Source organism: Mirounga angustirostris, unplaced genomic scaffold (assembly GCF_029215605.1).
Source record: "Mirounga angustirostris isolate CCGP_5_RB_7025 unplaced genomic scaffold, mMirAng1.0.hap1 SCAF_1, whole genome shotgun sequence".
Taxonomy (NCBI): Eukaryota; Metazoa; Chordata; class Mammalia; order Carnivora; family Phocidae; genus Mirounga; species Mirounga angustirostris.
Genome location: NW_026991709.1, coordinates 195,415,324 through 195,429,712, shown reverse-complemented (window position 1 = coordinate 195,429,712; position 14,389 = coordinate 195,415,324). Strand labels below are relative to the sequence as shown.

General features: G+C 63.2%; 1 protein-coding gene across 5 annotated transcripts in view; it reads left to right on the top strand.

The window, feature by feature from the left end:
- The first annotated feature begins 369 nt into the window (after positions 1 to 369).
- Positions 370 to 14,389, top strand: part of STAB1 (stabilin 1) — a 27,360-nt gene continuing 13,340 nt past the window's right edge. For all 5 annotated transcript variants that reach the window (XM_064595403.1, XM_064595392.1, XM_064595397.1 and 2 more), the window contains exons 1-25: positions 370 to 549; positions 4,675 to 4,811; positions 5,164 to 5,279; positions 5,517 to 5,602; positions 5,676 to 5,745; positions 6,104 to 6,199; positions 6,511 to 6,621; positions 6,868 to 7,064; positions 7,285 to 7,415; positions 7,578 to 7,705; positions 8,003 to 8,091; positions 8,290 to 8,427; positions 8,571 to 8,711; positions 8,892 to 8,954; positions 9,247 to 9,360; positions 9,445 to 9,498; positions 9,737 to 9,817; positions 10,218 to 10,376; positions 10,752 to 10,814; positions 11,052 to 11,147; positions 11,351 to 11,437; positions 12,260 to 12,371; positions 12,834 to 13,020; positions 13,130 to 13,223; positions 13,333 to 13,491. In XM_064595403.1, the coding sequence (XP_064451473.1) occupies positions 469 to 549; positions 4,675 to 4,811; positions 5,164 to 5,279; positions 5,517 to 5,602; positions 5,676 to 5,745; positions 6,104 to 6,199; positions 6,511 to 6,621; positions 6,868 to 7,064; positions 7,285 to 7,415; positions 7,578 to 7,705; positions 8,003 to 8,091; positions 8,290 to 8,427; positions 8,571 to 8,711; positions 8,892 to 8,954; positions 9,247 to 9,360; positions 9,445 to 9,498; positions 9,737 to 9,817; positions 10,218 to 10,376; positions 10,752 to 10,814; positions 11,052 to 11,147; positions 11,351 to 11,437; positions 12,260 to 12,371; positions 12,834 to 13,020; positions 13,130 to 13,223; positions 13,333 to 13,491 (2,790 nt within the window). In that variant the 5' untranslated portion in view covers positions 370 to 468. The remainder of the gene's footprint in view (positions 550 to 4,674; positions 4,812 to 5,163; positions 5,280 to 5,516; positions 5,603 to 5,675; positions 5,746 to 6,103; positions 6,200 to 6,510; positions 6,622 to 6,867; positions 7,065 to 7,284; positions 7,416 to 7,577; positions 7,706 to 8,002; positions 8,092 to 8,289; positions 8,428 to 8,570; positions 8,712 to 8,891; positions 8,955 to 9,246; positions 9,361 to 9,444; positions 9,499 to 9,736; positions 9,818 to 10,217; positions 10,377 to 10,751; positions 10,815 to 11,051; positions 11,148 to 11,350; positions 11,438 to 12,259; positions 12,372 to 12,833; positions 13,021 to 13,129; positions 13,224 to 13,332; positions 13,492 to 14,389) is intronic.

The following is a 14,389-nucleotide window of genomic DNA, read 5'->3' as shown; positions in this document are numbered from 1 at the left end:
GTGGAAGCAGGCAGACCCGATTCAGGGCTGCTCTACCCCCACCTGCCGGAGCCCCCCACCCCCAGAGCCTCTGAATGATCTAAGCCGGGCTTGCAGACAAGGGCTGGGCAGTGGTTTGTATTGGAGCGGGCTCCGCACCCTCTGCTGGGCCTCAGGCTTGTGGCTGATGGTGGGCTTGGGGGCTGTGATGCCAGGAGGAGGGTCTCTGGTCAGGAAGCCCTGAGCAGGGCCCAGGCTGACCATGCAGGGGTCAGCGGCCAGCACCTTCCCTTCCGCCTGCAGGCTGCTGATAGCAGGAGGAAATCCTGGCGGGTTCCTGTGGGGGTGAGCTGGCGGGGCCTCCGGACTGCTTTTAAAGCGACTGCCCGCCCCGGCCGACCCGCCCGCTTGCCCTGTGCCTGCCTCCTAGAGCTCGTTCCCCACACTGGTTTCCCTGACTGTCCTGGACGGCGTGTGCCGTCACCAGCCATGGCAGGGCCCCGGGGCCGCCTCCTGCTCTGCCTCCTGGCCTTCTGCCTAGCAGGCTCCAGCTTCACCAGGGGGCAGAAGGTGAGTGTGAGCCAGTTGCAGGGGGACGCGGTGTTCGGGTCCTGCTGGCCAGTGGTGGGAGCAGGGAGGGGGGGGGGTACACAGATAGGGCCCAGGTCTGGGGACACACAGGGCCGCCGTGACTCATCTGCCCTCCGAGCAGGCCCAGAGGGCTGGGCCGCTGGGTCCGCCTGCGCAGGCTGCGCTGTGTGTGGGTCCACCTCCCGGGCTGGCGGTCATGTGTTGCCTTGCCCTCCTCTGACCGCGCTCGGCCCACCAGCCCCGATGTGGTGTGGGCAGCCATCCCGGGGCTCCCCAGCCTGAGGCTGAGGGGGACAGAGCCGGGCCCAAGCTCCTGCCCTCCCTGCCCGGACTGAGGCTTGGGCTCTCTGTGAGCCTGGCCTGGGGGTTGGAGCCCGGAGTGCCCCCGAGCCCTGGAGGGGCCAGCCAGCCAACAGGCTCACGTGGAACACACATGTGTGTGCCTGTGTCCGGCCTCAGGGGGGGAAGGAGGTCTGCTCACCCCCAGTCTCTCTGGGTAAACAGGAGCCAACAGTAACACCCTCAACCCCGAGAGCTTACCAAGTGCATAGCCTGGGCACAGCCGGGCATTACCCCTGCGCGCCCCCCTGGGCGGTGGGTCCTGTTCTCTGCCTGAGGAAGCCAGAGCCCAAGGATGATGGAGACAGATCAGTCCGACTCTGGAGCCTTGCTCCGGACTGACCACTGCCTGTGATCCGCAGAAATGGGCCCAGGGTGTGGTTGTTAGGGCCGCGCGTGCCAGCCACCTCCTGGCTGCCCATCTGCGGGTCTACACAGGCCCCGGAGCTTCCGGAAGAGCCTCCCACCCTGAGGATGGGGAGAGAGTTGCCTGGCCGGGGGCCTGCCTGCGGATGAGGGTCCCTCCCCTGTGAGGCCAAGTCCATCTGATTCTTGGGGCAGCTGCTACTCTCCCCCTATCGCTAGCAGGCAGGCTGAGGTACGGAGAAGAGGGACGTGCCCGGGACCCCACTGCCAGGCCAGGCCAGCTCCGGGTTGGGGATGGGAGGCCAGAGCTGCAAGGGTGACCATGGTGGGAGAAGGGCCCAGGGTTCTAGGCTGTGCTAAGCCGGGCAAGTGGGCTCCTGTGCCCTCCCTGCCCCAGTTTCCCCGCACGGTATTGGAATACGAGGGGATTTCAAAGGCCTGCCACCTCACGCTGGGAATTTTTCCTCCTCGGAGACCTGTGCTCTGCCTGCCTCTCAGCTGTATTCTCGGGCTGAGGCCCCGCCAGCCTGGGCGGGGCAGACAGTCCCGGGGGTGCCTGTGGCCAGGGGCGTGGCAGCGCAGGCCTTCTCACATGTCCTCAGTCACCCCGCCCTCCTGGCACCCCTGTAGCGTGAGGCCCACTCCAAATATCAGCGAACTGAAGCTCCAAGGGGTAGGGGTGACCTCCGGGTCACACAGCCAGTGAGGGGCAGAAGCAGAACGTAAATAGAGATAGGTTCAGGCAGTAGAAGCAAGGAAGGCTTCCTGGAGGAGGGGGTCCTAGCCCCCGTCCATTCAAAAGTCTTTTACTCAGGGCCGCCTCTGTGCTGGTGCTGGCGGAGCCTGTGGTCTCAAGCTGGGGCGTGGAGGGAGAAGGGCGCTGATCCAGGGCAGGGGAAGCAGTTGGAGGGGGTGCTGTCCCTGAGGGAATTTGGGTTCTGAGACCCAGACCCCAGCTTGGGGGGAATTTCTCCCACCTTCTTACAACAGGCTTAATACCTCACGTCTCCTGAACTTCCCCAGCAGCGTGACTGTCTCTGTGGGAAGCAGACGTTGCAAAATCAGCTCTGGATTGGGGTGGGGCGGGGGGGCAGCACCCGCCTGGCTCAGGCAGTCCCGAGGTGCCCCGGGAAGAAGGGGATCTGATTCAGCACTGGGCTGTGATCCAGAGGGACCAGTGGCGAGACAGCGCTCTGGGGAGGCTGGTGCTCCTTCCAGGCAGAGGGGCCCGGTGTGCTTCCCCATGAGAAGTAGGGTTTGGCTGGCTTATCCACCCTTCACCATTTCCCACGCATCTTCCAATGCGACAGCCTAGGAGTGAGTGTGTCCCCGGCGGGACAGGAGGCTCCTGATTCCTCCTCTGCTCACCCCTGCCCTCCAAACCCCACCACCCTCTCTCCCTCCCTCCCTCCCTCCCTCTCTCTCTCCTGAGCCCTTAGCCAGGCCTGACCATTCCTCTGAAAGCCGGTCGGTCCCCGGGCTGGTGGTGGCCTCCCTGGCAGCTGGGCGCTCCTGGCCAGGTGGCCCGCAAGGGTGCCTTTGCCCTGAGCCAGCAGCTGCCCAGCCCTGGAGTTACCCAACTTCCTAGACATTCTCTGGCTCAGCAGAGACGGATCCCCGAGGTGGGGAACGAGACCACAGCCCTCAGCCCCACGGCTCAGCCTGAGACCACTCTCGGCAACTTCCTTCTTTGCCGACCGCAGAGGCATGAGCGGAAAGGGCCAAATCACAGTGGCAGGGAGAGGCCCCGGGGCCTCATGTTCCCCGGAAGAACGTGCCAGGCCGCCGTTTCTCCTTTTCTCTTGCTTTGAGCGGCCTCATGTCTGTAATGTGTCCTAGGAAAAATGCTCTGGCTCACTCCCTTCAAACCACAGCGTGTTCGGCCTTTTTTAGATGAGAACATCTTCTTGAGTCCCTCCCCAGGCCCCCGGAACCTCTTCTCCATCCACACGCACCCTCCTATGGTCCCTTCTCCCACGTACAACAAAGACTGAAGCTTCCCTCCTCCAGGGCACACGGCTGCCATCCGCGAAGGTCGCCCCAGGGATGGAGGACTTGCAGGCGCCGTGGCAGGCCAGGGGATGGGACTGCAGGCCTGGGCTTTCTTGGCACTCGGCACCCTCAGGGGACGGTCCCTTCCCTACCACCATCCCTGCTGCTCTGCAGCAGCCAGAGACCCATTTATTTTATTTATTTATTATTTTTAAAAGATTTTATTTATTTGACAGAGACAAAGAGAGAGAGGGAACACAAGCAGGGGGAGTGGGAGAGGGAGAAGCAGACTCCCCACTGAGCAGGGAGCCCAATGTGGGGCTCGATCCCAGGACCCTGGGACCATGATCTGAGTCGAAGGCAGACGCTCAACAACGGAGCTCCCCAGGCGCCCCCAGGACCCATTTAAAACAAACCAGTCCCGGGGCTGCCCTGATGCTCCCTCCCCTCTCTGGCCCAGCCACTGGCCCCTCTCCTCGGCGGCTCTCTGCTTTTTCACACATGGTCGTCTTCTCCTTCCACTTCCTGGCTTTTGCCTCTCCTGTCCCCTCTACCAGGGGCACTACTCTGGCCAACTCTTGGGCATCTTTCAGCTCCAATTTAATTGTCACCTCCCCTGGGAAGCCTCCTCGTTGCCAGCATTGCCACACCAATGATGGGCCGTGGCCCCCTGGGTCTGGGCTGGTGTGAGGGGCTGGAGGCCAGGCCTGGGGTCGGGGCGTAGGAAGGCATGCAGACCCTCTCGCGCACGCCTGCTCTCATGGGCCTGCCTCTTGGGTCTGGGGCTGGCTGCTGGGTCTCCCCCGCCCCCTGGGGCAGCTGAGGGCCCTCGAGCTTGCTGACAGGGTCATTTGGCAGCACGGTGGGGACACGCTCGGGGCGAAGCGCTGACCGGAGGGCCAGCCCCGAGGTGAGCTCTGTCTGTGCCTGGGAATGGAGTTGCTGTGCTCCCCCAACTAGCGTCCGCTGTGGTATTGTTTGTTTTTCAGTGAGCAGTGATAAGGGACGCTAGGGCGAGAGTCCAGTTCTGGTCCCTGACATACTCAGGCCCTGGGTGGTTTGGGGTCTGGGGTCCAGTTTCTCCAACTGAATGGGCTAAGGTGGAACAAAATGGCTGGGTTCTCTTCACGTCGGGAGGCATAGACTCTGAGGCTCCTGGGTGCGTGTTTGTGGCCCTGGGCAGAAGTCCATGGCTGTGGACATAGGAACACACTGTGGCAGTGACAACCTGTGACAGGCAGGTTTCCCTGTGTCCCGGGGCCTTCCCTGGGCTCACTGCTGAACAGGCGGGGAAGCGAGGCCTGCAGAGAGGTGCTGGGCCTTGGCTCAGTCAGAGCAGAGTCAGGACTGGGCGCAGGGGCCAGGCCCCTCCCTCCAAACACCCTCTCCCCACCCCCCGTGGCCCAGGTGCGGTCCAGACGCTGTGATGTGAAGACCAAGTTTGTCACTCGCATCCCCTGCACCATGTGTCCCGCTATCAAGAGGCGGATGTGTCCCCCAGGCTGGCTTCGGGAGTTACCAGAGAAGATATCCCAGGACTGCCGGTGCGGGTCCCTGCCTCCGTCTGTCCTTGCCCGCTTCCAGGAGCATCCGTGGGGTAGGGGTGGGGGCGGGGGGCGAGGGAGAGCCTGGCAGGCGTGGGCAGTGAGGGCAGTCACTTGCCCGCATGTCCTTTGGCCCCTCTGGTGGGGCAGAGATAGGGAGGAAAGAACAAGGGGGAGTCGGGGCAGGAGGTGTTTCTTGAGCACCTACCATGTGCCAGGCCCTGTGCTCAGCCCCGGGCCAGGCAGAGAGAGGAGAGGTAGAGCTAGAGTGCTAGAACCCGGTGTGGGGAGGCGGGGCTGGGGGCTGCCAACTGGGAGGCCCTCCTGTCACCCTGCCCACCTTTGTCCCCAGCTACGAGGTGCAGCTGGGGGACTCTTTGATGTCCATGAGTGGCTGCAGCCTGGAGTGCTGGAAGGATGTGGTAGAGAAGGCCTGCTGCCCCGGCTACTGGGGGTCCCAGTGCTATGGTACGGGGTGGGGGCCCCAGCCTTGCTCCTCGTATCCCGGCCCCGGGCTCCCTCTCTGCAGCATCTGCCTGCACGTCCTTCAGCTGTTGCAGTAAATGGATCCTTAGTGAGAGCCAACATAGCTTGGCTGCCTGGCTCTGGCTGCCCCAGGGAGGGGCCGGGCTGCCCAGAGCTGCTGGGGTCTGGGGTGAAGCGTGAGTTCTTCGGGGCACAGCTGAGTTCTGGGGGGGTCCACAGAGTGCCCTGGGGGTGCTGAGACCCCGTGTAATGGCCATGGGACCTGCCTGGATGGCATCAACGGGAACGGGACCTGCGTGTGTCAGGTAAGGGCCCAGCAGGGCTGGGGGGTGGGGGGCAGTACAGAGGCCACACTGACTGGGTGCAAATCTCTGCCAGGAAAACTTTGGTGGCTCCGCCTGCCAGGAGTGCCACGACCCCAACCGGTTCGGGCCCAACTGCCAGTCAGGTGAGTGCTGTCAGGGCAGGGGAGCAGGGCCACTGCCCACGTGGGGGCCCAAGGAGACCTGTCCGTATAGCCAGCCCCCAGCAGCCTCCCTCCCAGCCCCTCAGCCTCACAGTCCCCCTCCTGGGACATGAGCTTTGCTTCCTCCTACCTCCAGCCCCGTGCTGTTCTCGGAGGCCTTCTCCAGTAAGTGCCCTCCGAGCCCCCGGGCTAGGCCAGGTCCCTCCCTCGGGGCTCCAGTCACCACTATGGTCCCGCATCACAGCTCCACACTCCCGAGATTGTGCCTATGGGAGCTGAGTTCTAGAAATGCAGAAATGCAGACTCAGTATCCCTGTGCGTCCCTGTGTGTCCCTCCCAGTGTGCAGCTGTGTGCACGGCGTGTGTAGCCATGGGCCACTGGGGGATGGAAGCTGCCTGTGCTTTGCTGGATACACTGGACCCCGCTGTGACCAAGGTAGGTGGGGCTGCGGGGGCAGCCGGGGGTGGCAGGTCCTCAGTGGCCAGAGCAAAAGAGGCCACTGGGTGAGGGATGGGGCCTGAGCCTCAGCGGGACCTCTGCCCACAGCCTTATTTTTTTCTAAGTAGGAGAGGCACACAGCTGGTGAGGGGGAGGGAATGTCATCTGAGACCTCCACTGCCCAAAGGCCCAGAGAGGGCAAGGCTCTGGCCAAAGTTACACAGCACATTGGGCAGAGCATCTTTGCACCTGTGTTCCTTCCAACCTGGAGCTTTGGGCCACCACAACACTCCCCTCTCTTCATTCAGAGCTGCCAGTCTGCCGGGCCCTGAACTGTCCCCAGAACTCCCAGTGCTCTGCGGAGGCCCCTGCCTGCAGCTGCCTGCCTGGCCACACCCAGCAGGGCAGAGAATGCCGAGGTAAGTCTGTGACCTAGAGGCTGGAGGCCCAAGCTCAGGGTGAGCAGGGGCTGGGAGGACATCCTTTTAAACCTGCAAGTACAGTCTGGCCATTTACGGCAAGTACAACCTGTCCCTGAGGAGGGGCCTGTCCCCAAGGTCTAGATCGACCTGCTCACCTCCTCTTTGGGCCATCGCTATGGAGGTGGTGGGGCTCCTGGGTGCCCAGCTCACTTGGGCGCTCTCTCTCCCTCTCTGCCCTGGCAGCCCCTAACCCCTGCCAGTCATCACCCTGCTCCCCACTGGCCCAGTGCTCGGTGAGCCCCACAGGGCAGGCACAGTGCCGCTGCCCCAAGGACTACCATGGTGATGGGACGGTGTGTCTGCCCCAGGATCCATGCACCATCAACTACGGTGGCTGCCCCAGCAACTCCACCTTGTGTCTGTACAAGAGACCGGGCAAGGTGAGCCGGGGCCCTGGGCCAGGCCTGTGCCGTGCGGCCCCCACCCACGCTGGCGATTCGGCCCGGGCAAATCATGGGCCTCCTGCGAGATGGCCCATTTGTAACTTGGGAGGAGGATGGCAGCCCTGAGCGGGTGGTGTGGCGGCTGAGCATAGCTCTGTGGGTGCTGGCGGTTCTCATGGATGTGACTCCACCCTCCTTCCCCTGCCTGGTGGCCCAGGCCTCCTGCTTGTGTAAGCCAGGCTTGGTCAGCGTCAACAACAATGCCTCTGCGGGCTGCTTCGCCTACTGCTTCCCTCAATCCTGTGACCGGTCGGCCACCTGCCAGGTGGCCCCCGATGGGAAGATCAGGTGGGCACTGGGGGCAGAGCGGACAGGGTGGTCTGGGCAGGGGCAAGGGTGCCCATGTGTGCACCCTCAGGTCAAGGGCCCAGGGGGGGACAGGTGGGTGAGGGCCAGGAGGTAGGGACTGGCCATACCCCCTGCCCTGACCAGCTCTACCCATGGCCCTAGCTGTGTGTGCAAGGAGGGCGAGATAGGGGACGGGCGAGCCTGCTACGGACACCTGCTGCACGAGATACAGAAGGCCGGCCAGCTGGGTGTGGTGTTCCTGCGGCTGAGAGTCTCCCTGGCCATGCTGGGTGTGTGACCCCCCCACCTGCCCATGACCTTGTCCCTCACACCCCGCGGTCCTGGCAGGGAGCGAGGGGCAGACCCTGCACAGATGCCCTGTCTCTGCCCACGAGCTGTGGAAGCAGAGTGGGCTGCGGTGGGGTGCGTGACTGGCGGTGGGGGCTAGCTCCCCCCACGCCCGATCCTGATGCCTCCCATCTACCCTAGACCTAGGCCCAGTGCCCTCCACCCAACTCTCCAAAACCTAGGACTGATGCCTGAGGGTTTCCCAGATCCATTCTGATCCACCCTCTCATGACTCCCAGACCAGGGCTGCCGCCAGATCCTCACCACGTCGGGCCCATTCACGGTGCTGGTACCTTCGCTCTCGTCCGTCTCCTCCAGGACCATGAACGTGAGCCCCGCCCCCTCGAGGAGCTGGCTGCCAGCCCTCGCCTCCTCCCCGGAGCCTGCCCCAGGCTTTTGGGGCCCAGACTCTGGGGAACCAAGGCCCGGGAGGCCTCTTGCCCGCTCTGTTGCTGGGGCAGGGGTGTCATGGCGGCCAGTGGCCACCCTGGGCCCGCTCAGCGCTCTGGTCCCCTTGTGCCCACAGGCGTCCCTCGCCCGGCAGCTCTGCAAACAGCACATCATTGCAGGGCAGCACATGCTGGAGGAGCCAGGGACCCAGCAGACACGCAGGTGGTGGACGCTGGCGGGGCAGGAGATCACCGTCACTTTCAACCGTTTCACGGTAAGGAGGGCCACCCCAGCCCGGGGACCAGGGAGCCCCAGGTGGGGGACGCCGCCCGGACAGAGATGTGGAGGTGGAACGGAGCCTCGGCACACGAGGCTGGCACGTGGCGCAGATGAGCCAGAGGCCTCACGTCTCAGCAGAAATACACCTACAAGTACAAAGAGCACCCCCAGCAGACGTTTGCCATCCACAAGACCAATTACCCGGCGGCCAACGGCGTCTTCCACTTGGTCACCACCCTGCAGTGGCAGCCCCCACCAGAGCTCCCCGAGGACCCCAAGGTAAGCCAGTGCCCTCCCCCCTCTCCCCACCTGGTGCCACTGGGTGACCTCTGAGCCCCACAGAGCTCAGAGAGCGGGCTGGGCGGTTCCGGGAGGGGCTGGAACAGAGGTCCTTCCCCCCTGGGGCTGGAGCAGCCTCCCCCTTTCCTCTGGGGCTCTCATGCTCATCCCTTGCCACAGAGAACCATCGGCCAGATCCTTGCTTCTACTGAGGCCTTCAGCCGCTTCGAAACCATCCTGGAGGTGAGTTTGTTGGGAAAGGCCTTAGCCCATCTGATCTTTTGGGCCAGGACCCCTCATTACTAACTCACCGTGATCTGGGGCTCTGGAGTAGCACGGGCCCTTGCCCATACCCCCATCCTAGAACCTGCCCGTCACCATCCTGGGGTTCTGTGGTAGCATGGACCCATTGCCGCTGTCTCCTACTTCCTCCTCACGGGAGTTCCCTGCAGGCTGAGGGTGGCAGGGCCCCAGCAGGGCTCAGAGGTGGAGGCTGGCCACAGAGCCTCCCTGAGCCTCCTTCCCATTGCCACAGAACTGTGGGCTGCCCTCCATCCTGGATGGGCCTGGACCCTTCACAGTCTTTGCCCCAAGCAACGAGGCTGTGGACAAGTTGCGGGATGGCCGCCTGATCTACCTCTTCACAGCGGTAAGCTCGGCGGGGAGAAGGAATGGGGGAAATGGGGCACCCGGGCCTCCACTGGCCCCTGCCACGCCCTCTCTCTCCTGCCAGGGTCTGTCCAAACTGCAGGAGCTGGTGAAGTACCACATCTACAGCCACGGCCAGGTGAGAGGCTCTGCTCTGGCAGGGAGACCAGCCTGTACCCTCGGCTGGGCTTCTGGAAGTTTGCCTGTAGGTCCTGGTCTCCCAGGGCCCCTTCTCCTCTCCCCATCGATTTGGACACTTAGGGTGCAAAAGAGAGTCTAGGGACCAACGTGGTAGCTGTGAGTCACCTGGGCGGGGCTGTGTGGGGCCCTACGGTATGGCTCGTGCCCGGCCTAAGGGCACCCTCTCCTCCACCCAGCTGACCATTGAGAAGCTCATCTCCAAGGGCCGGGTCCTCACCATGGCAAACCAGGTCCTGGTTGTGAATATCTCCGAGGAGGTGAGCTCCACAAACCAAATCTGGAATGAATGGACCAATGGAGGGGATGGTGATGACTGGCCAGTGGTGGGGCTCTTTCAGACCTGCCTTTGTGCTCCGAGCCCCATGGAGGGCAGGCCCTGCCGGGGGGCCACGTGGGAGGCAGGCACAGCTCGTATCCCTCTCCCGGGGCCCAACAGACAGGGAGGACTCCAAAGATGGGGACGGTGGTTACGAGGGCAGGGGGCTGGCGCTCCATGGGGCTCAGGGCCCGGAGGCTGGAGGGGTTTTGCCAGAGCGGGCAGCGTTGCCAGGGAAAGGGAAGGGGAGATGGCCTGCAGGCTGGGCTGTAGGGGTAAGGGCGGCAGCGGGCCCGGGGGGCTGCCAGGCTGGGCCGCATGTACACTGGGCTCTGCCACAGGGGCGCATTCTGCTGGGACCAGAGGGGCTCCCTCTACGGAGAGTGGATGTGCTGGCCTCCAATGGCGTGATCCACATGCTGGAGGGCGTCCTGCTGCCCCCGACCATCCTGCCCATCCTGCCTAAGCACTGCGGCGAGGAACAGCACCAGATCGTGGCGGTGAACACACACCACGTGCTGGGGGCCCGGGCCTGCTTATTCTCCTCCAGCGGGCGGGGAGGCGGACAGTGGGGCTGGGGCCCGGGCACAGACCCCACCCCCCCACCCCCAGGCCTCAGCGGTCGTGCTGATCGTTCCTTCGAGATCACTCCCACATCTTCTGGCCCTCCGGCCCTGCCCTCTGCTACGATGCCCACACTCCCACACTCAGCCCTTCCCCATGGCAGGGCCTTTGCCCTTGCTCTTCCTTCTGCCCTGGCCCTCCTGTCGTTGACTCTCTCATACCTCAGGCCTTGGCTCCATGCCACTTTCCTAGGGTCCGCTGAATAAATAAACCATGACTAACTCTGCCCCGCCTCCCCCTGCCCTGCCCAGGGCTCCTGTGTGGACTGCCAAGCCCTGAACACGAGCACGTGCCCCCCCAACAGTGTGAAGCTGGTGAGTGTCCCTCGGCCCGGCCCTCAGGGCTGCCCAGTGAGACTTCTGCCCTGGATCAAGGCGGGGAGGAGGGGCTACGGGGCTCAGCTGGACCCGGAGGCTCAGCCCCTCTCGGCCCCACTAAGGGTAGGGGTGCTGGATCCAGAGCGCTGTGAGGTCTCTGGACCCGTGCTGCCTGGCAAAGGGGGCCAGCTCAGGACCCACACCTGCTGACCAGCTTTGCACCGCCCACCCCAGGACATCTTCCCCAAGGAGTGTGTCTACACCCATGACCCTTCTGGGCTCAACGTCCTGAAGAAGGGCTGCGCTCACTACTGCAACCAGACCGTCCTGGTGAGCCTGGGCAAGGGTGCTCCCTGCGCCGTAGGCTGGGGCCTCCCCTCTGGGGCGGAGCAGGCTGCCTCCCTGGGAGAGCTGGGTTGCACCCCCGAGGGGCTGTACCCCGCTGTACAGGTGGGGCCTGGAGGCAACAGCGGCCTGGGCGGTGGGGTGCCGGGGCCCCAGACTCACCCTCCGACACGCTTTGTCTCTCACAGAAACCTGGCTGCTGCAAAGGGTTTTTTGGGCCTGACTGTGCCCAGTGTCCCGGGGGCTTCTCCAACCCTTGCTACGGCAAAGGCAACGTGAGTACGCCAGCCCTGGGGGCAGCTGTGTGAGTCGCCCGGGGCTCCTCGTGTGTCCGAGCTGGCCCACCTCCCTGGCCTCGGGTTTCCCACAGCCGGGCAGAGGAAGTTGGGCCATATTGTTTTTAGTATTTTAATTAGAAATAATTAGAGCAACGCTTTCGGGTCCCCTCCCTCTTTGGGAGCTTTGTACTATCACTCAGTAAACTTTGCTTTACTATCACTGAGTAAACCTTGCTTTCCTGTCCACCACAAAAAAAGAAATAATTAAGTCGTTGGATTTTGGCACCTAAAAGGTGCCAAACCTCATGAAGTTTATTTGTCAGTGGTTTTCCTTTTTTTTTTTTTTTTAAGATTTTATTTATTTATTTGAGAGAGAGAGCGAGAGAGCGAGAGAGAGAGCACGAATGGGGTGAGGGGCAGATGGAGAAGCAGGCTCCCCGCTGAGCAGGGAGCCTGATGCAGGGCCGATGTGGGGACTCCAGGATCACGACCTGAGCCGAAGGCAGACGCTTAACCGACTGAGCCACCCAGGCGCCCCGTCAGTGGTTTCCTTGGGTGTTCTGTTTTTGCCACTTTGTAACGTCAGGGTTACTTTAGTGCTGGGCCAGGGATCAGCACAGGAGTTGTGGATTTCTAGGTTGAGCCAAGGTCACCCATGAAGCCTCCAGGGCCGGGTGTCTTTTGGGGAGCCAGTGATTTGGAGGTCTCTTCCAGGGGGAGAAGGGGCTCAGAGCCAGCCCATGGACAGTGAATGTGTGCGGGGAGGAGATGAAGCCAGTCCCCACCCCATGACCAGTCCTGCTTCCTTCCCACCCCCAGTGCAGCGATGGGATCCGGGGCAATGGGGCCTGCCTCTGCTTCCCAAACTACAAGGGCATCGCCTGCCACATCTGCTCCAACCCAAACAAGCATGGAGACCGGTGCCAGGAAGGTGGGTGGTCCTGGCCCATGCTGCCTGCCAGGGAGAAAAGGGTCTGCTTGGAAAGGGGGCTGGGGACTCCCAAGAAGGGGAATAGAGCACCAGGAGCAAGGGTGAAGGCCAGAGGAAGGGGAGCAGGATTTGAGAACAAAAATAGGTGATGTCTCCTTCCCTCATGCCAGGCAGGACGAGAGCTGTGGTTTAATCTAAAGCATGCAGGATTTGGGTCAGACGCACAGAAGAACTTTCGGATGGTGGTGTTAGGGGCAGGGCAGCTAGAATGGGGTGACTGAAAGCAACAAATGCCCCCTTGCATTTCCCCTGAGTCTGGGGTGGCCCCTGATTTTGTGACCCTGAAGTCATATCTGCGCTGGCTGCCGTCCTCCACATTCCCAGCGCCCCCTCAGCTGCATCCTGGCTCCCAGCCAGCCCTGCCCCCGCCTCACCTTTCCCGTCCCCATGTCCTCCCTGCAGACTGCGGCTGTGTCCACGGTCTCTGTGACAACCGTCCAGGCAGCGGGGGTGTGTGCCAGCAGGGTACGTGTGCCCCAGGCTTCAGCGGCCGCTTCTGTAACGAGTCCGCGGGAAACTGTGGGCCCGCTGAGCAGGCCCAGCACTGCCACCCGCAGGCCCGCTGCATCAGCCAGGGGGGCGTCACCAGGTGAGCATTGCATTTCCTCTCTGCCTCGTCCGTGACCGTGCATGTCGGCTCGTCCAGCCTCCAGCCTCGTGCCGAGGCTCACGGGAGGCCCTTCGTTCCCCTGCCCCAGGTGTGTCTGTCTCGATGGCTTTGAGGGCGACGGCCTCTCCTGTGTGCCCGGAAACCCCTGCTCCCACCCAGACCGTGGTGGCTGCTCAGAAAATGTCAGTCTCATTGGCCCTTCCTGAAGTCCTGACCCGGGGGTGGGAGGGGGACTCCCTTTTCCTCAGCCCCCCGCCCTGCAGCCCTGGGTCACAACCGTGGCTCTCACAGGCCGAGTGTGTCCCTGGGGCCCGGGGTACCCACCACTGCACATGCCACAAAGGCTGGAGCGGGGACGGCCGTGTCTGTGTGGCCATCGACGAGTGCGAGCTGGATGCGAGAGGCGGTTGTCATGCCGACGCCCTCTGCAGCTATGTGGGACCTGGGCAGGTGAGGCTCGGCGGGCCTCGAGCCGGGGTGTGTGTGTGTGGGGGGGTGGGTATTTGTTCCGGGGGACTCTCACCCCACTCTGTCTGGCTCCAGGGGCATCCACTCCGAGAACTCTAGCTCGGGACCTCAAACCCCAGGCACAAGTGAGAATCCAGGTCTGAAAGGTAGTGCCGACCGTTCTAGAAGGAGCCGAAGTGTGCAGGAGACAACACAATGGCCGGGGCGGTTTTAAAGGCAGGCACGTGCCAGCGCCAGCCCCAGGCCGCTTGTTCCACACCTTGTTCCACCAAGGCCGTGGCTCCTGTCCCTCGGGGATGAGGACTCTCATAACCGGGTCCGCGAGTCCTCTGCTCTACCTGGCCTTGGGGCCACTGTCTTCTGACAACTAGGTCCTTCCTTCACTCGTCAGGTTCCCATTGGGTACCAGGCGTGCTGGTCCCTGCTCTAGACTTAGGAATGCCGTGCTGAGCAAAGCAGGAGACTCCTGCCCCAGGGGAGTGACATCCCGAACCCTCTAGACTCCTGGAAATCCAGCTGTGGAGTTTGCAGCCTCAGACTCCAGCCACAGGGTCTCAGCATCTGGAGCTTTCCATGTGAGGCAGGTCAGGCCCATGACCCCAAGCACCGGGCAGCACGCACGTGTCTACTGTGCCGACGGGGAGGCCAGGCCTGGCTGGCTCAGGGTCAGCGAGTGCAGGGACCTGCCCCACGATGGCTGGACCACCCGCCTGCACCCCCAGCTCCATGAGGAGGTACACAGTTCTAAAGTGCTGAACTGAGGACCGGAATAAGCAGGTTGAGATGCCCCCAAGTTGCAGACGAGGGCAGCTGAGATCTGGGAGTATCGCCAGTCACTCAGCTGCAGTGGGAACAAGCCGCGGACTCGGGCATTTAGCGG